At 41.6% G+C, this 27,846-nt stretch overlaps 1 protein-coding gene across 4 annotated transcripts in view; it reads right to left on the bottom strand.

Annotated features, from left to right (window-relative positions):
• ptpn9a (protein tyrosine phosphatase non-receptor type 9a) overlaps window positions 1-27,846 on the bottom strand; it is a 247,289-nt gene that overhangs the window by 37,275 nt on the left and 182,168 nt on the right. For all 4 annotated transcript variants that reach the window (XM_073024937.1, XM_073024936.1, XM_073024938.1 and 1 more), the window contains exons 8-9: window positions 10,134-10,224; window positions 1,183-1,252 (exon numbers count right to left, since the gene is read on the bottom strand). In XM_073024937.1, the coding sequence (XP_072881038.1) occupies window positions 1,183-1,252; window positions 10,134-10,224 (161 nt within the window). The remainder of the gene's footprint in view (window positions 1-1,182; window positions 1,253-10,133; window positions 10,225-27,846) is intronic.

The following is a 27,846-nucleotide window of genomic DNA, read 5'->3' as shown; positions in this document are numbered from 1 at the left end:
GGAGCTGACTAGATTTACAACCTTCTGCAGCTTCTTTCGGTCCTGTGCAGTAGCCCCACCATTCCAGACAGTGATGCAGCCTGTCAGAATGCTCTCCACAGTACAACTATAGAAGTTTTTGAGTGTACTTATTGACATGACAAATCTCTTCAAACTTCTGTCTTGCCTTCTTTATAACCACATCAATGTATTATACTGAACTTAACTAAAATGCTGGGTAGATCACTACTTGAGCATTGTGTGCAATACTAGTTACCTAACTTTAGGAATGACAGGAGGGTCCCACAGAAGATGCAGAGAAGGTTAACTGCAATAGTTCTAAGGGTGAGTGTTGCAGAAGACGGGGGTTAGTCTTCTTGGAGCAAAAAAGGTTGTAAGGATCATAAACATTAGAAAATCTGCAGCTGCTGGAAATCCAAAGCAGTCCTTAGCCTGAAACGTCAACTTTTTACTCTTTTCCATAGATGCTGCATGACCTGCTGAGCTCCAGCATTTTGTGTGTATAGGCCGTAAGGATACTTGCTGGAGGTGAACAAGACCATGATTGGCTGAGATGAGATGCAGAGCGGGAAAGACAAGTTGGTTGCTAGGTTAACTGGTTACTTTATATTATTAGAATTAGATGGCTGGTGACGTTAATGGGTATTTGAGAGAGAGTAGGTTGCAGAGAAATAAATGGGCGACCGGGTTTGCTTGGAGAGCTGACATGATTCAGTGGCCTGCATGGCTGACTTCTGTGTTACAGGAAAGTGATCTCATTAGCAGATAGTTCAAAGAGCAGAAGGCACAGATTTAAAATTCTGGGCAAGATAATTATGATCTGGAATTGTTTGTAAGACCAGTGAAATAGAGTTGGTGTCTTCAAAACGTTATTCGATAGGACTGAAAGAAAGGTAATTCTCCAGAAGTATGGGGGGAAAGGACCAACAGGATTGTTCTTCTGGGAGTTGGCACATACTCATTTGGCTCAGTGGCCTGCAAGTGTTCATTTATTCCACAAGAGAACTATGGTGGCGTGGCAGTCAGGAGATTCCCAGACAATTTGTCAGTTTGTCACAGCTATTGAAAAGTCAACATTCCTGTATCTGGCACCAATACCACCATTATCGAGTTACTTAGGTGCCTTAGGATGGCTCCATTTTATTGCTTCAGAAAAGTGAAATGAGAAATCACAGAAGTTACCTTGTGTGCCAATGTAGGCATTTTTCTGTTTATAACCATCCATGAAACTGGCATTGATATAGTCTGTTCTCTGCAGGAAGAAAACAATTATAAATTACTCTAGCATGCAAACATCATAATTAAATAAGTTAATCAGGGTGACTATTTTATTGAAAATCTTGCAGTCACTTAGTTCCAGTTCACTCTTACATCAAGTATCATGAAAACACTGCATAAAATAGATGAACCAATTTTTCATTTATTTCCTGCAATAATTATACTTTCAATACTAGCTATATGAATTTATAACCTTTTGAATGATACATTTAATTACCTGTTATTTGTCTTGGTGCAGCGGCTGCAGCTATTAAACTGCACCTGGCTGATGGGACAGTGGTGACAATCACATTGCAAGTTGGAAGCTGATGGAACAACAGCTTTCACATGGGGGCAGGAGGCTAAGTTTATAACTTGGACTTGCTGGAAACCTTCCGTAATGCTGAAGGAATGCTCTACTCATAAAGCTTTATTTCAACAAGGCCTTTTACGTCATGTGCAGGATTCAACTGCATTGTCTGTACTATCCGATATAATACTCAAGTGACGCTAGGACACAGAGAATCTAGTTTTCTTTCCCCTGAAGATTAATCCCAGCAAAAACAAAGGATGATTGTTGGCCCTACTGAAACCGTCCGTTTCTTGATAATAGCACTGGGAACTTAGATCTCTATTTGATGAATAACATTGAGAATTTAGATCTCCATTCGATGGACACGCAGACCCCTACTGAAAATTCAGACTTTCCCAGTCTTCACCTTTTCACCATCAAAGCAGAATCAAACAACATGGAAACGGGCCTTTTGGCCTAACTCGCCACGGTGACCAAGTCATCTGCCTGAGCTAGTGTTTTTTCCCCTATCCTTCCAAACCTTTCCTTTCCATGTACCTGTCCAAGTTCCAATTGCAGCTGCATCTACCATGTCCTCTGTCAGCTCATCCACCATCCTCCCTGTTCAAAACCAGTTCCTCAGGTCCCCTTTAATTATTTCCAGAGCGATAAGTTCACTTTATTGTCAATAATTTAAAATGTACAACTTGTCTCGATTAAGACAGACTTCAAAATTCAAAGACCCTGACACATCCCAAGGACATGTTTGGGATTTAGTGAGGTTTTGTTGACTCTAGCTGACAATATTTTGCCAACTAATCAAACAAACAACTCCTGGGTACAGAGTGAAAGAATCTCACAAGTCTCCTTTAACTAATTTAGACGGGTGACATTCAGTGGAATTTCTACCATTGCACTGTTGAAAACGTGGTTAAGAGGAAACCATCAAAAGCCCATGGTGCAAAACTGCTGATTCCACTGCTTCTGAGCAGAGTTTAGACTAGTGGTCACCAACCTTTTTAAGCCCAAGATCCCCTACCTTGGCCTTAAGACAAGATCGACCCCAGATCGATTAGTTACATGCATGCGCACTGGGGCAGAATAGACCGGAAGTAAACCCCCACAACCCAGAAGTAGAAATAATGTATAAACACCAGGGGTACCCGCCCTTTTTTGTACTGTGGGCCGGTTTAATATTGACAATATTCTTGTGGACCACCCAACGGGGGGGGGGGGGGGGGTTAAACACGACCGGAATACAGCAATACTCAAAGCAGGCAGGTTCCTTATGTCCAGTCTATTCCGCAATTTAGTTTACGTGGCTCTCAGCATTTAGCTTCTGTCCCGCTTGCTCACGCTTTTTCCACTGAACAACTCAACGGGTTTGTTTTTAAGTGCAGGTGCTTGGACAAGGTGCCGAAGCAGTTTTGAGGGCTTCATTGCCTCATTAGACAGCCTCCTGGCCCGAATTGCAGCCTCCCACCCGCCCACCGCCAGATGCCTCGGCCAGGTGTGGTTGGTTGTGGCTGGGATGAGAGGACAAGGTCTGAGCTGGAGGTTCCTGTACCGGGGTCGCGACAGTTGCAGTCCGGAGAGAGCGACCGATCGAGTGAGGAGTGTGACAGGGTGCGCCCGCCCCCCTTGCAGGATCTATCAGCCGACAAAAGTTTGGCTCGAGGGATGACTTTCAGTAGATCGCAGCGGGGTAGCTGCTTTGCTACTTACGAAATCCTGAGCCCGAATTAGGTAGTCTGTGAATATTTTAGCACCGGGTTCCCCACGAAGATTCGGTGTGCTAAACAGGTTTAGAGGTGACGCCCATCTGTCCGCGCGAGGCGGCCAGTTATCCGAGGCCAACCAGTGACCCCTGGTGCGAGGGTATCACTGCGTTTAGGCGACTGATGGCCTTACGTATGTTCAAGTTCAACAGTGGGTGTGACAGGGAATGAGGAAGGGTGCAGCTGACTCCGATTGTTTCCTTGTGGCCCGGTGGTTGGGGACCACTGAAGTACACTGTGTCGTGTGGGGGAGCTACACACATGCGCACTGGGCAGAAAGAACGGAACTAAAACCTCATAACCCGGAAACAATCTCTCAACAGTATTTGTGTATTTATTTTTCTTTTTTTTTCGGGATCTACTGGGAAAGTCTCAAAGATCAACCAGTTGATCACGATCGACGGGTTGGCGACCACTAGTTTAGACAGTGTAACATCTTCATTCTGCATAGATGTAAAGAGTACCTTTATACATTGGGATAATGTGAGTGGCCAAGTAACCCTGCAGCAGAAAGAAACCTCTGGGGGTGGGGGGTGTATTTTGGAATAGCTTAGTTGAAGTACAGTCTTGGTTGAGGGAGAGGGGACAGAGTTGGTTTGTAAGAAGTGTAACTCTGCACATGGCTTTTGTCTAAAGTCACCGCTGCAGTTAAGAGGCACGAGCTTTCAGGTGACAGGCATTGGAATCACCTTACAAAATTTTGACCGACTTTAGGGAAAATGGAGTTCAGTTGATAGGTTCAGTGAGGATACCATACTTACAGAAAAAACAACATATACAGATGACGTTTTAGTACAAAGCCAGAGTAAAATACACAGAAGCCAGAATCAGACACAAAGTTGTGTATTTGTATGAAGGTAACGCAGAAATTAACCTGGGCATGTTGCCTGCCAAGGCAATGGGAATTGACAAAGGAAAGCCAGCTACAACTGCTCAAATGGCACCCAACCACCTCTTGCATTACCACAGATACCTCTTGATATTTCTGCCTTGTTTTTGCAGTTTTATTTTCTCTCTCTGTTCACTATTGTATTTAATTTATATTGTGTGTGCGTTGACTGTCACTATGTGACTATGATGCTGCTGCAATCAAGGTGTTCCTTGTAACTTTATCTCACCATAATTATGTTTATGTCAATAAACTTGCTTTGTACCGTTTCTCATTAATAAACAATTGCCAGAAGAGCCCTTCTAATTCAGATCACGTTTATTGAACAAAACGTTATTGAGAAATATACCTGATATAATCATTATATATACCTGAACTATAATCACTATGTATTAGCTATTTACTATACTATGTAATCACTTCTAGGTACCGAATATTAATATGTATTATTTTACTAGGCAGATTTTGTTATGTGTTGTTTTCACTAGATACTTTGTACTCTCTTAGCTGCATATTATGGCACTTACAGGACACCTGTTTAGTTAGCAACACTATTAGCTGCGATGTATCCCACGTATTACACTCAGCCTTTGTTTAGTACGAGATAACGGTGGTGGACAGGATGCTGTGAGCAGGAATGTACTGTGAGGGAGGTTGTCTGAAAAACATAATCTTGGCCACGAATAAGGCCCCAATGCGAACGGGTGAAAAACAATGGTGACGTACCGCGGGCTAGGCAAGAGTGATTAATTAATTCATACATAGATGATATGCAACTAAAAATTGATTGGGTATGCTAATAAAACCGAAATGTAACTGAGATAAGAAATTACTATAAAGAATGCTGTACACCGGAGCTGGGTGGGCTTTCGGTGACAAGCTCATTGATTGCCTCAGCCTTTGTTTGCAAATAAAGGTTTACTTTTCTTGAAGAATTGTCTGTGTCTCCAAGTCATTTCAAGTAACCACGACAACATCAGCAATAAGAATGAACTGTCAATCATTCTGCCACAATAAGAATATCAGTAGCAGCAGGAGTAGGCCATCTGGCCCATCGAGCCTGCCCCGCCGTTCAATAAGATTATGGCTTATCTGTCCGTAAACTCAGCTCCATCGACGTGCCTTTACCCCATAACCCTTAATTCCCCTATGTAAAAACCTATCTAACTGTATCATAAATACAATAAATTGGACAGGCTGGGACCTGTTCCCTGGAATACTGAAGGCTGACAATAGAGGGGTTTATAAAATCATGAGATGAATGGTCACAGTTTTTATTAAGGTAGTTGAGTCTAAAACTAGAAGACATTGGTTTCAGGTGGGAAGGCAAAAGAATTAAAAGAGACCTGCTGGCAACTTTTTCCACACCGCGGGTGGCAAGTATGTGGAAGTGGTAGATGAGGGTGCAATTACAATGATTAGAAGACAGTTGGACAGATACCTGGATAAGAAAGGTTTGGAAGGATATGGGTCAAACATGGGGAAATGGGGTTTGCTCAAGTTGACAACTTGCTTGGCACCGGCAAGTTGGGCCAAAGGACCTGATTCTATCTGTAAAACAGGGTACAAAGTACTTTCTGTTCATAATATATAAAGTGCAGCACAGGGGTACAGTAAAATAAAATGGATTTAGGGAGGAGAGAGGAGAGACTCGTTCAAAGGGTAGCTATAAAAGCAGGTTTATTTAATAGTAGGAGCACCTTACTTTGACCCCAAGGATCATCAAGACACATCATCTTTGAATAGTGTTATGATGGACAGCATCACGCATATTCCCAAGCACGGTGGCATTCTTGGAGCTCACTGCCAGCCAGCTTCCGAGGACTGGGAAACAACCTCAAGCATCCGTCGGCAGAGGGAGAATGACCAATCCTACACTCCAGTCTCAGTGTTTGAGCTCCAACAAGCTTCACAGGGTTTTTAGGTTCCGGTGCTGCTAAGATGGCACCTCAGCTCTGCTCTTTAAACCTAGAAAGCTAAGTTCCATGGCATTTTACACTGTACAGGTGACATACAATTCAAGTATTAATTGGACAAAACGGGAATCAACAGGGATTTAAAAAATAAGGTCAGATTGACAACAAACTGACCAAAGAAGATGTGATTGTACAACCTGGTCAGGTTGATGTCAAAGCAACATAAAGAATGAGATCCCAGGTAACTTGCCCTGAAAACAAGAAACGTGTACCTTTATTTCATGCTGCTGATGGACAAAGGGAAGATTTCATTTTCACGGCAACTTTCACTTCCCTTTGAGGAAATCTCAAAAGGACTTTTTGTATTTTAGTCACTGTTATGTTGAGGCAAACCCTATGCAGTTGGCCTTCCTTATCCGCGGGGGGATCGGTTCCGAGGCCCCCCCGTGGATACCAAAAACGCGGATGCTGAAGTCCCTTATTTAACCTGAATCAGTGCGGTGGTCTTTAGGACCCAGCGGAACCCCGGACTTTATTTAACATGTTTAGTGCGGTGGACATCAGGACCCAGTGTAGCTCTGAATCCGCGGAGTTTCTGTTCACGAAAATAATCATGATTGCGATTGAAAATAAGGTGGAAGTAATAAAGCAATCAGAAAGAGGTGAAACGCCATCGATCATTGGAAAAGCATTAGGCTACAGTCCGTCAACGATCGGAACAATTTTAATGGAGCATTTGAAAGGCCCTGCCCCGATGAAAGCTACAATTATTACTAAGCAACGCAGTGGTTTAATTATTGAAATACGTATGTTTCTTAAGTGTCTTATATGCATAGAATGGTAAAATATGTACTATACACTAAGAAAAACGTTTGACTAACTGACACTAAATAATACCAGATGTAGCTGTTCCGACTTCAAATACAACTTAAAGACAGACTCAGGAATGGAATTCATTCATAACCCAGGGACTGCCTGTACTTTTAAATCATTTCTAGATTACTTATAATACCTTATACAATACAAATGCTATGTAAGTAGTTGTTATACTGTATTGTTTAGGGAATAAAGACAAGAAAAAATAGTCTGTACATGCTCAAACAACTAATGCTGGAGAGAGAACTTCCGGGTTTTCCCGATCCACGGTTGGTTGAATCCGCGCATGCAGAATCCGTGGATAAGGAGGGCCAACTGTAGCTAGTTTGTGTGAAGTAATCCACAAAAAACAGCAGCATGATAATGACCTGATAATCTGTTTCAGCAAGGGGATGAATAATGATCGGAATCCAACTACTTACAGTATAGGGTTTTATTTAGTATCTCGTCTTAGATTTTCTCTCCAAGTCCACTGCCTTTGTTTTGGGAATATCAACAGAAGTGGTTCAGACTCAGTCTATTGTCATATAAACCAGGGTGCAATGAAATTCCTTGCTCACAGAGAGCTCAGGGTAGACGGTGTGCATGGTATACTGCCCATGTCCAGAGAAGAGTAAACAAATGGCAGGCGAACTGCTTGCCTGGTGTTTATGTTCATCACCACAGACTTGGGAAGTCCGGGACACCGTCAACACTGATTTAAAGGAAACCACCTATAGTGACACCACTGCTTCCAGCCAGAAGCTAAAGTGACTGGGTGGCTGCCAACAAACGTGCTTCTTGTGTACAGCTGTGATTGACCTCACCCAGGTAACGTGTGTGTGACGATTCTCTGCTCACCATACTTTGCTGGAAAAAATCTCTCTCCTTTATTAGGATGTGGTTTCAGCACGTTCTTACATGAGAACCTTTAAATAGACTCTGCAGGCCGCTGTATCGCTCTGTTTAAATAGGCCTGGATTTCTGAGTCAACAGACTTACTGTAAAAAGAGGCTGTTTGGTGTGAGTCCTGATCCACATCCGACTCTGGCAGCTTTGCAACATTTAGACTAACAGAGCAGTGTCAACAGGCAGGCTGTGTAAATGAACGCTAGGAACACACCCAGAAAACAGGGGCTCTCCCTCCGTAATTGGCCAAAACTGTTCACTCGGCCCCTTATCAACAAAAACATGCAAATGAGTCATTCACCTCAGGAAGGTATAGATGGAAAATTCTGGAAATATCCATCTGGTCAGGATTGGAGATGGGAAACAGAACTGATGTTTCAGTTGGGTACATGATTACTAATTGAATTGGTTTTGCACAATGTCGTGGGCCCAAGGACTCATTCCTGTGCTGTACTGTTCTATGCCTTTGACCTTCTTTATGAAAACTCTAAAGATGATTTAAAGATTAGCTTTATTTGTCACATGTACATCAAAACAAGCAGGGAAATGCATTGCTTGCATCAAATCAAATCGGTGAGGGTTATACTGAGCAGCCCACAAGTGTCATGGTACTTCCGACGACAACACAGCATGCTCAGAACTCACCGACCTTAACCGTACATCTTTAGAAATGTGGGAGGAAACTGGAGCACCCAGAGGAAACCTACACAGTGAGGGGGAGAACGTACGAATTCCTTACAGGTGGCAGCGGGTATCGAACCCTGATCTTACAGCTGCTGCTGTAACGGTATTGCGCCAACCACTATGCCACTCTGAGCAACAGAGCACTACAAGCACAGAAGTTGATCCTTCTGTCCATCTTGTCCCTGCCAGTCTGGTCTTCCGCCTACTGCCATCTACCTGCATCTGGACCGTAGCCCTCCATACCTCTCACATCCCTGTACCTACCCAAGCACAGCTCTGTTTTACTCCCCACAAATGACACTTGGCCTGTTGATTACTCCAGCATTTCCAGTTTTATTTCGTATTTCCAGTACATCATCTTTTGACTTTTGCCCTTCTTTGCATTGTAACTTCAATCAGCTCCTGCATTTGCTCAATTTGCAACATTATTAGTAACTTACAGGGTCCGAAGCACACTGGGATGGGAAAGGTATAGAGGTTTTTGTCCTAAAATCAGAAATTCTCATTAATGCAGTAACTCCCATCTTCTGCACCTTTCAAGTATCATAAATGGCTTCCAACACAGAATAAAGACCTGTTCTTATCTAATCAGTTGCAAAAGGATTGGATTCTTAAGTGTTCTCATGGCTCCACAGGGTTCACTATTTTGTTATGCGCCGTGTCGTATGTCATCAGCAATTCATGGTCTTTCTATGACCATGGTTGTTCTTGGCAAATTTTTTGAGAGGAGTGGCTTGCCATTGTCATCTTCTGGGCACTGTTGTTACAAGATGAGTGACCCCAGCCATTATCAATACTCTTCAGAGATTGTCTGCCTGGCGACAGTGGTCACGTAACCAGGACTTGTGATATACACCAGCTGCTCATACGACCATTCACCACCTTCTCCCTTAGCTTCACATAACCCTGATCGGGGGGAGGGGGTAGAATAAGCAGGAGCTACACCTTGCCCAAGGGTGACCTGCAGCCTAGTGGAGGGATGGAGTGCCCTTCACCTCCTTTAGTAGAGATGTATCTCCACCCCACCAGCCAAGTTCACTGTTTATAAGACCCAGTTACAAAAGGCTAGTGTCGTGGACAAGTTCCTCAGGCCAGTAATGTACCTGCTACGTTTCGCTATTAGTGATTATACTTTCCAACTATAAGCAGACACAGTCTGAATTTTTTTTTAACAATTTGACTAAAGAAAGGCTCTTGTAGTAATTTATAGTTAATTAAAAGCATTTATCGATGTTATTGTCACTGTACTGACACACGGCTAATTTGATTTCAGTTGGTATTTGCCCACGGGTATCAGAGAACGCAAGACTTTCGACATTCTGTCAAGAGCGTCAAGGTGCTTTAATTGTAGAACAAAGTGAGGAGACCTGTGGAAACTTATAAGCAGCCAACAAAGTAAAGCTCCACTGTGTCCAAGGGGGATTAAGGAAGCAGGTTCTGGTGATATCACACACAAAGGCTGTGGGTGGGGAAAACAGCTTGATTGAGCAAACCACATAACCTGGAACCAAGTGACCTTTCAGCCTGGAGTGAAGGTTTTAGAGCTCTCTTACCTCATCGTGATTGAGAGACTTTAACTTTACTCGCGTTTGGTCCAAGCACAGTACATCCCCGTATCGGTTCTTCTGTTGATTGTATGGCTGTCTGCAGGCAAGCAAAGAGAGAAAAACCTTTTAAAGCAGGATACATGCCAACATCTCATTCTCTAAGCCAACTATCAGGGAGTTTTTAGCCACAGGTAGGGGCAAACTATTTCTCCACCAAACCCCCAAAGCCCTGGAGGAAGCCTTGACTATTGCAGAGGATCTTTGGACATTGAATTTTGCATTAGAATCACTTTCCTAGGCCAGCTGAGAACAGTCCTAAAGTTTGTTACAAATGCATTAATAATGGGAAACTTCCATTAAACAGCAAAGTGCACTCAGAGCAGTGGAGATTATGCTGATGGATCGGTGTTTCTAGAGTCAATGCATCTCATTGTAATGGAAGAAGAATTGCATTAATCTTAAGGGGTAAGCAAAAGATTTCAACTGTATCAAAGTATAAACTGCATCTGAGCTGAAATATCCAGCTCATTCATTCACCCTCAGTTCTTGTGATGGAAAACTGGGGGATTTTTGGGTACTGGAAGAATTTAGGCCAATGAACATAAATTGGCCATGGTGATACTGAGTGGCAGGGTAGGGTTATTCACTACCACTGGGGGAGGTGGTGCAGGAGCTTGAAGACCCACCCTCAATGATTCAGAAATACTTTCTCCTCTGTAATCAGATTTCTGGAAGGGCCAGGAACCCATGAACACTACAACACAATTCCTTTTGCATTATTTTGTAATTTGTTATTTTATGTCTTTACTCCGTATTGCTGAGACAAAACAACCAATTTCATGTCATTTAAGTCAGTAGTAGCAAATATGAAACTGATTCGGAAGTGCTGTTATGGTATGATTAGTTTAAATGAGAGGTTGATGGTCAATGGGCTGAATGGCCAATTTCTGTGCTGTATTTCTCTGTCACTCTGAATGTGGCTGGACACTTAGAAGGGGTGGTAAGGAGAACATAAGGGATGCTTGCTTTCTTTAGCCAGGGAGTTCTTAATGTAGCTTTACTAATTACTAGTTAGGCCACAGCCAAAAAACAGTGCATAGTTCTGGCCGCTACCTTATAGGAAGGATCTGGTTGCACTAGAGAGGAGATTCACAAAGATGTTGGCTGTAGTGGAATGCTTTAGATACAAGGACAGGCCAGATAGTCTGGCTTGCTTTCCTTGGGACTGAGGAATTTGACATTCATATAAAATCATGGGAACCATCAAGAGGACAGATGGCAATAGCACAGGTGTCTAAGACCAAAGAGCATGGGTTTATGTTGAGGAATTAATAGATATGGAGGTGATTGAGGAAGAATCCCCCCACCCACAGAGGGTGGTTGCAATCTGGAATACACTGCCTGATGAAGTAGTGGAGGTAGAGGGCCTCACAACATTTAAACAGCATCTAAATACTGGTAAATGGTATTAGCACAGATACTTGTTGCTCAGCAGAGACACAATGGGCTGAAAGGCATGTTTCTGTGCTGTATAACACATCCTGGCACATAAACCAAACTGAACCCTTCATGACACTACATTTATGACCACGAACACTACAATCCCACATCTGATTGAGCCACCTAATTATGTAGCTTCCAAAATTACTAGGCATACACCAACCACTGTATAATCACACAGTAAGTGCGCATGGAGTAGGGAACTCCAAATCTCCCTCGAAATGACTGGCACACACAGAATATATAGTATTTAACGAGTGCATTTGAAAACTCATGTGGTCTTTTACAAAGTATAAAAACACTTTCTAACATGAATTGGAAGCAAGCGTCAGAAGGGATAGTTGAGATAAATTCAATTGCAACTTTCAAAAGATTTGTTGATGAATACTAGATGGAAGTTTTTATTTCAAATATAAGAGAAAAGGAGGACAGTGGGACTAAATCAGGAGTTCCCAACTTGAGGTCCATGGACCCCTTGCTTAATGGCATGAAAAAGGTTGGGAACCTCAGATCAAATGAAGAACTCTATCAAGGGCTTGACAAGGTATGACAAACCCAAATCACCATCTGTACTCTGTCATTTCATGACTCCAATGAACAAAAAAGGGAAAAACAAATTAATTCTAAAATAATAAACCAGACTGTACAATGTTACCACCATTCTGCAGAAACACAACAAGAAAAGAAATCCCCATCTTATGATGTCAACTGATCGAAGGAAAACCAAGAATAGTTGATCTTCATTCAGAGCCACTTCCTCCTGCCACTCAGAAAGGTCAGGCTGACATTAATCAACCCAGACTTCTCACATTCCTTCCAATCAAAGTCAGCATCGTGTTCTCCTGTTGTATCTGGAAACATTATTCTTTTCTCTCTGCTAAACATCCAGAGAGCGCATAATACAGGTGACCCATAAAAGTGAGGGCACCATTGTATAACAATCCAGAAGAACACAACAGGCTGGTGTGGACTTATGCCATTTGTGGTGAGACACAACCTGCAAAACTTGCCTCGTGTATATTTTGGGAGATACAAGATCAGGTGGACCTACTAAATAAAAAACACAGAAATCACAGTTCCAGTCCAGACAACCAACTCCGACCTGTTTCATCTTTAAATTTTTTTGGATTATTTGGATTAAGGTAACATTTTCTGAAACAACAGGATTTTGAAATTACTTTATAAACGGCAGGGCCCTTAAGAGCATTGATGTACTGAAGGAGGGTTGGGTGCATCACCCTGAAAGAGGCAACAAAAATGGATAAAGGTGTACAGCATGCTTGCTTTTCTTCAGCTGGGGTGTTGCGTGTACAAGTTGGGAAGTCATGTTGCAGCTGTATAAAACTTTGGTTCGGCCACATTTGGAGTTTTGTGTGCAGCTCCGGTGTCCACTATAGGAAGGGTGTGGAGATTTTGGGGAGGGTGTTGTAGCGGTTCATCAGGATGTTGCATGGATTAGAGAGGATTAACTACAAGGAGAGGTTGGATAAACCTCGATTGCTTTACCTGGAGCATCGGAGGCTGAAGGACAAGCTGATATAAGTATATATAATTATGAAAGGCCTAGATAGGGTGGAGTTTTCTCCCCTAAGGTAAAAATAGTAAATACTAGGGGTATAGGTTTAAGGTGAGAAAGGGAAAATTTAAGAGATGCAAGACAAGTGCTTTTCAACACACATACGATGCTAAGTGCCTGGAACGCAGTAGGTGGTAGAAACAGATATGATAACATCTTTTAAGAGGCATTCAGACAGACTCACAAACAGGCAGGCAACAGACAATATGGGATACGTGCAGGCAGATGGGATAAGTCAGACCGGCACCATGGTTGACATCAGACACGACAGACAGAACTGTTTGTTCCTGAGCTAAGTTTACCATTATGATATTTGTTTCAAGATGAAGTCAACTGTCCCGATACAGATAGATATATCTGTATTGTGCCTATCATACGTCCAACAACTTTATTGGGATAAAATGCAGAGCACAACAGAAGCGAGAAAACACTGACAGTGCACCCAAGGTAATAACTTTACACCAAATACAGAAATGCTGGAAGAACTCAGCCAGAAAAGCAGCAACTGTGAAACAAGAAACCAGTTAACATTTTAGGTAACTGGTAGCCCTTCCTCAGATCGTGATATAACTTCTGTTCTGAAGAAGGGTTTCTAAGCCAAAATGTCAACTGGTTTATCTTTACCCACATACCACTGGCCAAGTTCTTCCAGCATTGTTCTGTTCCTGTATCAGATTCTAACAGTTACAGCTTGATCAACTTCAACTTCTATATATCAACTTCAGAAATGCATGCTCAATCATTAGGAGTTTGAAGAGATTTGGCATGTCAACAAATACATTCAAAAACTTCTATAGATGTACCCGCAGAGCATTCTGACAGGCTGCATCGCTGTCTGGTATTGGGGGGGGGGGGGGGGGGGCTACTTCACAGGACCGAAAGAAGCTGCAGAGGGTTGTAAATTTAGTTGGCTCCATCCTGAGTATTAGCCTACAAAGTACCCAGGACATCTTCAAGGAGCGGTGTGTCAGAAAGACAGCGTCCATTATTAAGGATCTCCAGCACCAAGGGCATGCCCTTCTCTCACTGTTACCATCAGGTAGGAGAGACAGAAACCTGAAGGCACACACTTAGCAATTCAGGAACAGCTTCTTCCCCTCTGCCATCCGATTCCTAAATGGACATTGAACCTGTGAACACTACCTTACTTTTTAAAACATATTATTTCTGTTTTTTGCATGATTTTTAATCTATTCAATATACGTATACTGTAATTGATTTACTTACTTATTATTATTTTTTCTTCTTCTATATTATGTACTGCAATGAACTGCTGCTGCCAAGTTAACAAATTTCACGAAAGATGCCGGTGATAATAATCCTGATTCAGATTAAATTATTCTAAACTCAGAGATTCTGCAAAGAAACTTATGTTACACTTTGATCATATCAGAGCCGGTGATCAGCTCTGTGCTTTAAGGTCGCAACTTGCTTGAAAATCAGTGGCCTTGGAGGTTCCTTTAGGACAGCTATCAGTAAAAATACAAAATAACAAAGCTTCTTGCAAAAAAAAAGAAAAATAGTTCAGGTTAGTGGATTCTATCCATGCTCTATAAACACACTGAAGTGTTGGTTCACAATACGGAAATAGTGATGTAAAGTATCATCCCTTTGGACATGAATCTCTCTGGAGTCATTACTTTACAAAATCAAAATCAGACAGAAAGTAAACAGCATTTTAAGATATCTGATTTTGCCCAGGGAGCAATGATATGGATTCCACATCCATAAACAATTACTCACGAGTCGGTTTAGTATAGGAATACCTTCTGATATCAGGAGTCCCTAGTGGAAACTATCCTGAAATTATCATTTCAGATAATCATTAAACACTTGAACACTCTGTAAAAAACTTCCCCCAGTTAAGTCAGTGATAAGAACTTTAAATGGCAAACCCCTTCCTAAGGTCTGCATCATCCACACAGCCACTGCCAAAGTTTAGCACTCTTAACACAGAGTATGCTTTAAATGACCACTTGGAAGGTTTATTTTATCCATATTTCTGAGTATAAAAATGTATTATACAGAAAAGAAACAGACCTACTGCTGCAACATAGCCCCAGTTCCTCAGAAAGGCCTGTTAACATCAAGACCCAAATATATGTAAGGTAAAGGAGGTAATTTATTATAAATGGGTTAAAAAATAAAACATACAATGAACCCACTAATTCATGAAGTACCTGACTGAATTGAAGACTTTGCAGATTTTATCTTTGCTAACGTATTTAATTTTCCAAAATGCAACACTGAATGGTTTCAAAATTGAACAGAATAAACCAAAGCCAACTTGGAAGCAATTATCGTCACTGGACCATCTGACTCATTACATACAATCGCAATGCGGACTATATGAACATTGGTGGACATCCTGAATTACTTCCACACCACAGCAACTGATTGCAAACCTTTGGGATTTTTCCTTGACTGTACACACTGGAGATCTGACCACCTACAACACAGAGCCTTACCATTAACTGGCCTGGGGGGGGGGGGGGGGTAGTTGTGGACTCCAGGTTCGGGACCCCTGACCTAAAACATGGACTTAGAATTCTGCTGTAGGGACATGGCAGCCTGTTTTATGAGCCTAGATGGTCCAAATGTTGTTTTCACTTTGTCACAATAGGAGAGTGGGAAGTGAGGAGAGAGGCTCCCCATTCTCTACGTGAATATAAAACAACCTGTAGTATTCTATTTCTATATTATTTTGTACACGAGCATTCACCCATAACCCACGTCTTCAGTGGGACACAATGGCTCTTATAATAATAAATAAGTAACTCTTATTTTAATAAAAATTATCAATTAAACAATTCATTATTTATTAAATTATTATTTATTAATAAATACAACTCTAATTTTAAGATCCTCAAATGACTTTGTCCCTCCCAATTCATTATTCAAGGTGGTGGTTAATAATATATAAACTTTATGACTAATATTGTAAATTGACAAAAATACTGACATTCTTCAATATTCAGTACCAGAAAATGATTAGTATCATGATTCTCTATAACACAAAGCCACATCATCTGCACGTGTTAAGAAGTGTGAGATGAAAAAGAATTGTATTTATTTTATCTCAGCATGACAGCTGGTTAGCACAACACTTTACAGTAGTAGTGACCCTGGTTCAAATCCTGCTGCTGCCTGTAAGGAGTCAGTATGCTCTCCTTGTGACCATGTGGGTTTCCTCCGGGTGCTCCGGTTTCCCCCCGTAGTCCTAATGACATGCCAGTTGGTAGTTTAGTTCAGTATTGTAAATTGTCTCGTGATTAGGCTAGGAATAAATTGGGGGATTCCTGGGTGGTGCAGTTCGAAGGGCCAGAAGGGCCTATCCCACATTGTATCTCAATAAAATAAAACAAAAAAATAAATTTCAGAAGAGCAAGGTTTTATTTTGAATGCTAGAGTTTTTCAAAATGATTTGTAAAGGCAAATTTTTATTAGCCAAACTGCCATAACATGAGAGTTACCTGAAGTTGTAATAACAAGTCTATTTATGACTCACGCAGTTATTGAAATTGGAGACTAGGCATCATAAGTCTTTTATCATCCATTTTCTCTATGTGATTCCAGTTCTTTACTTGCTTGAATGCCAAATGTAATGTTCTGTGAACAAACATGCTATATAATGCACAATATAAATGCAAATTATAAAATCCTACAGTTGCTGAAAATCTGAAATTAAAACGGAAACAGACTTGACTCAGCAGATCAGTCAGCATCAGTAGTGAGAGAAACAGAGTTAATGCTTCTAATCAAAGACTTTTCATTGGATCTGGAAAAGTGAGTTTGATTTTTTTTGCACGTGTAACGTATCACCATCCCTTTACATTTTAAGGGAAACAAAACATGTTTGTTAAAAGCTCCCTGTTGACTTCCGGAGCTTACCCAACTTCCTCTCTTCCCAGAACTGGCATGTGTGTCAGAGAGTAGCACCAGCTGCATTCACTACATTGTGCTCACTGAAGGTTGAAACAGCCGGCATGTACTTTAGGGACTCCGACATTGAGCACAATAAGTAGAAAATTTAAGGAATAAAGATTGGGAATGTGGCCTCCCCATTGCACCAAGCACTCAGCAAATCAGTCAGTATAGGTAGAAATATAAAGTTGATGGATCAGTTTGAAACCCCTCTATCAGAACTGAGAGAGTGGGTAGCAGAAGCACAGGGAGAGGTTGCACGTACTAGAGGAACATTCACTGTCTCTGCAACTCACTGTTCCAGTTCTGAGAAGGCACACAGATATTTGCCACACTGTTCAGCCCGAGGTACTCAATAGATGATGTATTTTAGACTTTGTGAGGTCCTCACCATCACAGAAACCAGTCTTCACACAACTTGATTCACCTCACATCATGGCAAGAAATGCCCAAGTACACCAGATCCATCATAGGGTATGGGTCCCAACAATGTCCGGTTACACTCCGTAACCATTTTGTTAGGTACAGGAGTTTACCTAATAAAGTGGCCACAGGAGTGGAACTGGTGTGGTCTTCTGCTGCTGTGGCCCATCCACTTCAAAGTTCGATGCGTTGTACGTTCAGAGATTCTCTTCTGTACACCACTGTTGTAATGCGTGGTTAGCTGCCTTCCTGTCAGCTTGAACCAGTCTGGCCATCCTCCTCTGACCGCTCCCATTAACAAGGTGCTTTCATCCACAGAACTGCCTCTCAATGAAGGTTTTTTTTGTTTCTCGCACTGTTCTGTTAACTCTAGAGATTGCTGTGCATGAAAATCCCAGGAGATCAGCAGTTTCTGAGATACTCAAACCACCCCCTCTGGCAACTACAATGGTTCCACAGTCAACATCACTTACATCACACTTCTTCCCCGTTCTGATATTTTTCTCTGCAGAACTAAAGCTCTTGACCATGTTGGCATGCTTTTATGCATTGAGTTGCTGCCACACGATTGGCTGATTACATATCCGCATTTAAAAGGTTACAGGTGTATCTAAAAAAGTGGCCACTGAGTGTATATTGAAATTTAGCATTTACCAAGCTTTCATTTTAGATTCAACCTTGGGCAAAGAGAGTGATCTTGTCACCAACAGTTTTACTAGCTGCACTTACTCACATATACCTGCACAGTGTTGTTCAGATAAGAAATGCAGTATTCTATGAGTGAGTCATGCCAAGGAATGTAAGCGAGTGGCTCAGTCCCATCTCCCCAAGGGTATTTCCACCACCCACAGGTTACATCAGGAGTGTGATCAAATACGCTCGATTTATAAGGTTAAGTGCAATTTCAGCAATGTTCAGGAAGCTCGACGCTAACCAGGACAAAGCAACCGATTGGCATTCATTCCCCACCTTAAAAGTTTCACTGCCTCAAAGCTACAGTATGTTCCATACAAAGTGTTCGCAATAAATTACAAAGGGTTCCAAACAGCTTCTCCTCAACCTGCAATCGCCACCAGACTGAAGAACAATGGCAGCAGGCATAAGCTGATACTAGTTGTCATATTGTCCACTCGCTAGAACTGGAAATAGAGTGTTATTCAGTAATTGTTCTGGAGAAAGTCCAGGACTGAAGCAGTTCAAGGAGGCTTACCAACATCTTCTCTAGTGCAGTTAGAAATGGGAAATAACATAGTGAAAATTAATTTGTAAGGAAAAAATGAGATGCCGATCCTCTCCAAGTAACAGCAGGGTTCTGTTCCTGTGAGCAATTTGTAATGCAAACAGTTCTTAAGTTGGAAACGCAGCTTCAGACTGTGTACCCACATGGTAGCAAATCCATCCCACTGAGCTCCCAAATGTGCACAGCTCAGGCATTTGTAAGCTAGGGAGAACCCATAATTCAAATTGCCCTGGGGTAATGGTCGCACGATGTAGCCAACAGCCAAACTCTGCTCTGCAATATTCCCTTTTACATTACATTATGTCTCTACTGACATTTACTGTCAGTAAAATGTGCAAATGGAGCATTCATGATGCTATCGCAAGATGCACAGCCTTGGTTAGTAACCATGGCAAACCAAAGACTTTAAATGTGGACAGGAATAGAAACATTAATTAATATTAGAGTGCTGAGTTTACTTCATTCACACTTGCTCTTCAGTTCGGGGAATACCACAACAGAGTGGAGAATGCTTGTCACACACTGTACAATGTTAGGCTTGGGGCAATAAGTTTCTGTGACAGATAGTACAAGGCTTATTCTGGGTCATTCTGCACCTGTTTCTTTCTTTTCTGTTGTACCAGAGTGGATGAACCATCTCACTGTGCAAATCACTTCTGTGACCATCTCTTTCACATTATTTTCCAATATCTTTTCATGTTCACTCAGCACTAGAACACAGTCCCTACATCTCCCCTACAATTTACCAATTAGTGACTTAATTTCTCTGAGCAACTCTGGAGGCAGTGAGACCAAGCCCATTCTTTTGGAAACGGCAGCTAACTGGCAGACAAATGAGAGAACTGGTGCTCCCTAACACACAAGCACTACAAAATCTGCAGATGCTGGAAATTTAAGCAACACACACAAAATGCTGGAGGAACTCAACTGACCAGGCAGCATCTATGGAAAAGAGTACAGTCGACCTTTCAGTCTGAGACCCTTCATCAGGACTTAGTGGGGCAGGAACAAGCAGAAACAATAGGCCTACCTGGACAGGCAGGTTTGTGTATCTTGGGTAGGAGGTAGAAATGGGAGATGCAGGGTGTGGGAACTATGAGGTTGGTGGCAGTGGATGGGAGATCCACAGAGTTAATAAGGTCGGTGACGGTATGGGAGACAATGGCCTGGTGCTCCTTAGTGGGGTCCAGTTCGAAGGGTAGGTAAGAGGAGGTGTCTGACAATTGTTGCCGGGCCTCAGCAAGGTAGAGGTCAGTCTGGCAGACCACTACAACACCCCCTTATCTGTGGGTTTGATGGTGAGGTGAGGATTAGTACGGATAGAGTGGAGAGCAGGAATGAGGTTGGAATTGGAGAGAGGAGTGGTAAGGTTGAGATGGGTCATGTCCCATTTGCAGTTGGCAATGAAAAGATCCAGAGAAGGCAGAAGACCAAAGTGGGCTATAGAGATCGGAGAAAGTGGTGGAAGAAGAGCTCAGTGTCATGGCGGGAGCGGAACTCACTGAGTTGTGGGTGAAGGGGGACAAAGGTGAGGCCCTTACTGAGGACAGGATGTTCTGTCTCAAAGAGGAGAAGGTCAGAGGGTATGGTGAAGACCTGGCACAGATGGTGCTGGGATCAGAGGGGGGGAAAGGGGTTGATAGTGTCAGAGAAGAGGGGAGGGTAGGGGTGTCCTGGGAAAGTGGTGTAAAAGGAAGATAGAGTCTCTGAGGACCCAAGAGCTGGTGAAGGTCTCGGCCCGAAATGTCGACTGTACTCTTTATCATAGATGCTTCCTGGCCTGCTGAGTTCCTCCCAAGCGCATGCTGATCCAGTAGAGACTGCAGCTTTAAGAGAAGCCTTGACACAAACTGCAGTCCACTTTGTAGATAGTGAGAAGAGAGTGAATGGGTGCCAGCTCCAGTCATAGAAAGAAACATCACAGAAACAGACTTGTGTAGTTTCCCCATGACTGTGCAGGCTTTCTCTGGAAGCAAGCTTCCAACCACATCCCACTGGTAGGTTAATCAGCTGATGTAAATTACCCCACGTGTCAGTGACTGGTAGAATCTGGGGGCAGCTATAGGGAGTATGGGGAGAATAAAATGGGATTAGTGGTGAAGAGAGGATGGACAGTTGGAACAGACTTAGTGGGCCAAAGAGCCTGTTTCTTTGCTGTCTCTCTATGACTATATAATGTAGTCAGACTTATTTGCTCTTATACTCCAGTCTTTTTAGGCCAGAATGAGATCACATATTATATTTGCCTTCTTAATTACTTGTTGTACATCGGATTTCCTGTGATAAAAGGATTCCTAGACTGCTGATTTTATGCCAGATGTTGCAATATTTTCCTGACCAAAACAGATGATATTGCATTTCTCCACATTCTACCTTATGTGACAAGTCGTTGCCTGCTTACTTCATCTATCTATCACCTGACAGGTGTCCTCCTCAGTGTTTACACTGTGTTCCTCCCTTGCTCTGTATCATCAGTAACCAGGATACGTTGCCCTGTCCTGTTAATCAAGTCAAGAGCGTAGGTTGTAAATAACAGAGCTCCAAGCACGTTGCTGCCTGACCCGCTTATTTCTCCTCCGCCTTCACCAATTCATGCTCATATCTAACCTCTGAACAGTATGACTAATTTTATCCAATGCGTCCTCATATGACACTTCTTTGAAATTTCAAATACATTAATTCCTCAAACTCCATTTTATCTAGCCTTCTAGTTAAAAATACAACATATCTTATGTGTGATCTACAATTTATCTTTCATCATCATCTCTCCTCAGTCAGTGATTATTTGGAATTCCGTTTTTCCTCAATAATACCTTATAAGAAAACCAGACTGCTGACAGCACTTAGCATCTGTGGAGAGAGGGACAGATTTAATGTAGCAGGCTGAAGACCCTTCATCCGAACAGACGAGGACAGAAAATCCGTTTTAAGATAGATAGATAGATAGATACTTTATTCATCCCCATGGGGAAATTAAACTTTTTTTTCCAATGTCCCATACACTTGTTGTAGCAAAACTAATTACATACAATACTTAACTCAGTAAAAAAATGATATGCATCTAAATCACTATCTCAAAAAGCATTAATAATAGCTTTTAAAAAGTTCTTAAGTCCTGGCGGTTGAATTGTAAAGCCTAATGGCATTGGGGAGTATTGACCTCTTCATCCTGTCTGAGGAGCATTGCATCGATAGTAACCTGTCGCTGAAACTGCTTCTCTGTCTCTGGATGGTGCTATGTAGAGGATGTTCAGAGTTTTCCATAATTGACCGTAGCCTACTCAGCGCCCTTCGCTCAGCTACCGATGCTAAACTCTCCAGTACTTTGCCCACGACAGAGCCCGCCTTCCTTACCAGCTTATTAAGACGTGAGGCGTCCCTCTTCTTAATGCTTCCTCCCCAACACGCCACCACAAAGAAGAGGGCACTCTCCACAACTGACCTATAGAACATCTTCAGCATCTCACTACAGACATTGAATGACGCCAACCTTCTAAGGAAGTACAGTCGACTCTGTGCCTTCCTGCACAAGGCATCTGTGTTGGCAGTCCAGTCTAGCTTCTCGTCTAACTGTACTCCCAGATACTTGTAGGTTGCAGTAAGGGACGGTGAGGACAAAGGGAAACTCTCCAATAGGGTTTAGACCAAAACAAAATGCTGGAAACACTCAAGAGAGCAGGCACCAGATGTGGAAAGAAAAATACAGCTCTCTTTCCCTCCTACAAATGCTGGAAATCTGAAATAAAATTTGCTTTCACTTCCACAAGTGCTACCTGACCAGCTGGGTATTTGTATCATTTTCTGCTTTTTTTCACTTTCAGAAAGTAGCACTTTTGATTTTCAATAAATGTTAATACCTTCTCCATGTTTAGTCCCATGTCTTCTCTCTTGCTCCTTCTTTCAACAGTGGAATTAGACCATAAGACATAAGAACAGAATGAGGCTATTCGACCCACAAAGTCTGCTCCACCATTCCATCATGGTTGATTCATTTTCCCTCTCAACCCCAGTCTCCTGCCATCTCCTCATGACCTTTGATGTACTTACTAATCAAGAACCTATCAATCTCTGCTTTAAATATCTTGGATTCTAGTTAATTGGGACACATCAGGACCAGTACATTTTGGCCCAATTAAGTGGTGGCTCCAATTAGTCAAAGTTTTATGGAAATAGTTAAAAACATAAAAAAAGACAAACCACTATTTAACTGAGTATCAAATTATGTATTTAAATCAAATACAGAACAAATTAGAACACTACCAATACTACCGGTGGTTGTCCATGGTATCTGACGATGACAGGAAACCTGTGTGGAAAAGCTATTGCACTGGGGCAGTTCCATTCTCTCAATCTTGGAAGTCTGGGTCTAGTGGTACGAGTAGACATCACAAATGGTGTCTTTCCTCGTTGCAGCAGATGACCATGACTACTTCTGTGCCTTGTCATGGCCTTCACTCTCCACGTAGCGTAGATCTCATCTGCCCAGATCACCAGACTGATTTCACATGCTAGGATAGGCATGTTCCTATCTCAGCAGCATATGAGGAACCACTGGTTACCATCACCTGGTTTAGCCCACCTGTTGAAATGGTGCACCAGGATGTGGCCGCTATCATATGCAAGCAGCTACTTGGAGCCACAGGTGAAGCTGAGTGTCTGGTGGGAACCAAACGTTCAAGATGATTGTCAATACCTTGAAATCCTTCATAGTTCCCAACTTGTTGAAGTAGTGAAATAATTTCATTTTCACTCCTGGCTGTTTCTGGCATCTCCAAGTCTGAATTCTTGAAACCACAGTGAGCAAAACAGTTCAGAATTGTCTTACCAACTATCAGTGACAAAAATTGTTGCTTTTTGAACACAAACACACACAACTGACATTATCTAAAAACTGCTCGACAACAGTCTTCTGTCCCAATCAAGCAGCATAGTGTCCTGAATAAATGAAGGGAATTCCAGCTATTTTCTCAATTATTTTTTGTTCTTTAAGAGCTGTCCCAAATAACCAATGGCCTAATTAACCGCAACCACTGTACACCCAATGACTTGTCCTCCACAGCAATCTGAGGCATTGAATTCCACACATTCAGAAAGATCTGGCTAAAGAAATTCCTCCACTATAGGGAACATCCTCTCTATGTCTACTCTACCTAGGATTTTGTTTACTAAATTCACTTACAGACCCTGAAGGGCCTGTATTGTGCTGTAGGTTTTCTATGTTTCCATTTCAGAAAATTTCTGAAGGTTAAAGCTGGTGTATCCATTGCATTGTATCACTTCTTAACACACTAGAACAAAGGAGATTGTCAACTCCTATTATATTTTTTCAATAATTACAAACTATTATTTTAAATATTTACCATTGCTTACCTTAGCTTTGAATTCACTCTGCCCTCATGCCTTTGAAGTAAGATCTGTTCAGAGTTCAGATGCTTGATTTAGAATTGACTATACCAAACACGAGATAAAATTATTTCATAACTATGATCACACTTCCACCAAAGCTCCTATCTGGAAGATCATTATAAAATACAAGTTCTAAAGTGATTGGTTCCCTGGTATGTTCCTGATAAAATTCCTCCATATTATGGGCTCATTAACTGTGTAAATTTGGTTTGTAATATGTGTGTATTATCCTTCGTTATATACAATGCTAATTCTATGGTTAATTCCCTACTGAAGACTACAAAGGAACATTAACTAATCCTGCCAGACTTCCTGGACCTCATTCCTTCCATTGTAGCAAATCAAACTCTCTTGATGTTTTAATTATGAATAGCTATAAACCTGTAATTGTAAGGCATCAGTGGAAGCTTAGCTAAGTAAGTTAACGGTTAAAGAATTGTGTGGCTATTATGTTAACTAAAGGGCGAGTTTGTTAAGAATGACTTGAAAGAACACCTTTTAAACACACTGTGCAGTTGGAGTCCAGAACGCACTACCTATAGATGTGGCATTGCGTTCCACTGTGTCTTTCCAAAGGGAAAACTGATAAATATATAGCGGAGAAGAAAAATACAGAAGGAACTAATGGGAGGATTTTTGGATTGGTAATTACTCAAAGAGATACTCAAAGCTTGTTTATTTTTATTATTTTGAAAGAGCGCAACGAAGATGAGTCAGACCAAACCTGCAGTCATTTAGCTACTCATGACGTCAGACGTGTAGGAAAAATGGAGTGGGAGCAAGTGTGAATGATCTGCGGTGGAGCAACCATCAATTGCTTATAATGTCGGTGACTCAACAGGGGTGCAGGAACAAATTCGGGGGTGGATAAAGCAAGACAGGTCTCCGTCAACAGTGATGCAGCGATACAAATACTAAGTAGGATACAGTGCCTCATGAATGAAGCCCAAGTCCCTTTGAGAAGGTGATAAATATTACTACGAATGAATAAATCAAAAGACAACTGCAGTAGATAATGCTTTAAAATTGATGCCATACACAGCTTTAGACTGTGCCCTAGAGATGGTAAGAATTGTAGAAGGCAAAAGGAAGAAATTGGAAATCTTATGAATTATGTCTGCTCACAAAGAACGATGGCAGAATGTTCTGCGGCCCTCACACAGCAGCAGCGTGGCACTGTTGTGCTAGCGTAAGATGCAAAAGATGTGCTGGAAGAAAGCCAAGCCAAAAATGTGAGCAACACACACAAAATGCTGAAGGAACTCGGCAGGTGAGGTAGCATCTATGGAGGGAACAAACAAATCCCTGCTTGAAACGTCAACATGGACGCTGTATTTCTGCAGAATTTTGTGTGTGTTCTAGCATCTGCAGAGTCTTTTGTGTCTTTGTGAGGCTGAAAATGTGGTGCTTTAACCAGAGATAGAGTAGTATTTAGAGAAGGCATAATGAACACAGTGAGAGTAGGAGTTAGGCAGCCTATTGTGACAATGATCAAAGAAGTACTCCTTCCTGATGCCCTAGTGTCAGTACTCCTAAAGGCAGCTAGTCACTAAGCTTTTGAGAACGCTGATGGTGGCAGATGGTACAAAGTCTCCTCTCCTCAGAGCCCAGTGTAGCTCAAGCACTCGTGCAAAAAAAGATTATTACTCAGGAGTGCATGGTAGTGCAGTGGAACAGTGGCACGGTGGCACTGTGTGGCATGGAGGGGTTGGGTCAGGGTCAAACTCAACAATGACCCTACTAGGACTTGGACATGTGACCCCTATGGTGTATGGAATTCAAAACTTTTGGAATGATTATAATGAAGTAAAGCCCACAAAGAGGAACATTAGCACAAGTTCTATGCATTAACAGGAATACAGGTGTCCCGTGCTTTACACCACTTCGCTTTTACAGAAGACCTACATTAGTAACCTGTTTTCACATTACAAAGAGGATTTTTGCTTTTATGAAAATTTTTCTCATATAAATTAATGGTTCTTCGGTTTACGCCATTTCGGCTTAAGAACGGTTTCATAGGAATGCTCTACCTTTGTAAAAGGGGGGGGGGGGACATCTGTAAAGGGTGTCTCTGGAGGATCATGTTTTAATTGTGGTGAGACAGACACTTTGTTTAGGATTGTGGGGTGACCAGGTTTTGTAACCCGAGTTCCTGTCAATTAGAAAAAGAGAAAGCTTGGATACTGCCAGAATATTGGTTGATGCTGCTATGCTGAAGGTATGAATTTGAATGATAAGAAATTTAGAGCGTTCCTCTACTAAAGTTTAAAAATATCCGTTAAGCTGTCTTTCCGTTTAAAGTATGTGAACCTCCTGCCAGTTTTAAAGTATTATATAAAATTTAGCAACTTTTGAGATATTTTTGTTTTGCATAAGAAAAAAATGTGAATATAAACGAGGAAGGAAAAGAACCAAAGGGCTGTTCTTTCTAAATTAATTTTTAGCTGGAAATAGAATCCAACTAGGATGAAAAATTACATTTTTTAATGTAAAGTTGAAGGGCAACTTATATTCTTAAGAGGCTTATAATGCTCTTTTTTTTCTTTTGATTTGTTCTTTAGCAGGAGTGTTAAATTTCATTTCACTGTGGAAATTCTTCTTGTAAAGTTTATCAGTTATATGCAAAGATTCTGAAAAACAGGAAAAAAAACAAATTCCAGGTATGTACAGAGATCTAATACACTACTGGTTGGTTGTTATTTTCTGAAATTATTACAAGATGAAATGATAAAATCTTGACTGAAAAAACTATTTGGAGATTTTACTGAATATAAAAGAATAAAGTTTTGACTAAGGAAACTGACTGGACTTTGATAAAATCAGTCAGGGCAATAAATATTTAGATTTGGCATTTTAAGAGGAAACACGTTTGATGTCAGGCACAGATTCACTATGAAACTCTTCATTGTCAAGATGGGTACTGCAGTATTACACAGACCTTTCTTTCATCTACCAAAGCTGTAAGGTTGTGACATTAAGGCAGTTGGGAAATTTAGCCAGCAATTTAAAGAATTGCACAGCTAATATGTAAATCAGTAATGACAGAAAATGCCACAGCACTCAGCAGATAAGAGAAACAGACTGAGAAGAGAAAAGCCCTAACTTACTCAATCTTTCCTCATAAGACATGCTCTCTAATCCAGGTAGCATCCTGGTAAATCTCCCCTGTATGCAGGTTCCATATCCTTCCTATAATCATCAGGCTGACACAGAGAAGCATGTAAAGGAACAATGCAAATGACCCATGGGATAGAGATCACTGTTCAAACTATCATGGGGTGTCTCCCTGGGTGGTAGGTCAACCAGTCTTCAGTTGTGGCAATTTTGAGCTCTAAAACCAATAAAATCAACTGGATTGATGACTGAGTAGCCTTTGTTTGAGGAATCAAACTAAGCAAATGGAAGAAAAAAAGCATACAGATCTAAGGGCTGCATTAAATAAAAGAGGGATAAAGTGAGCAGACTGAACATTAGCAATGTTTAAGGGCTTTCAGAGATGAAAGGTTGTGAGCTACCCAGCAACATTTGTCTGCCTGTCATTCAATAGTGTTGTAATTGCAGCAACTGCTGATTGATGCCTATTTGGCCTTGCCCAAGACCCATTCTATTCTTACACTTACTAATTCCACCAGACCTCGTGCTGCATCTTG

The sequence above is a fragment of the Hemitrygon akajei genome, chromosome 21 (assembly GCF_048418815.1).
Source record: "Hemitrygon akajei chromosome 21, sHemAka1.3, whole genome shotgun sequence".
NCBI classification, from domain to species: Eukaryota; Metazoa; Chordata; class Chondrichthyes; order Myliobatiformes; family Dasyatidae; genus Hemitrygon; species Hemitrygon akajei.
Note: the sequence above shows the minus strand (reverse complement) of the source record. Positions and strands in the feature narration are given on the sequence as shown.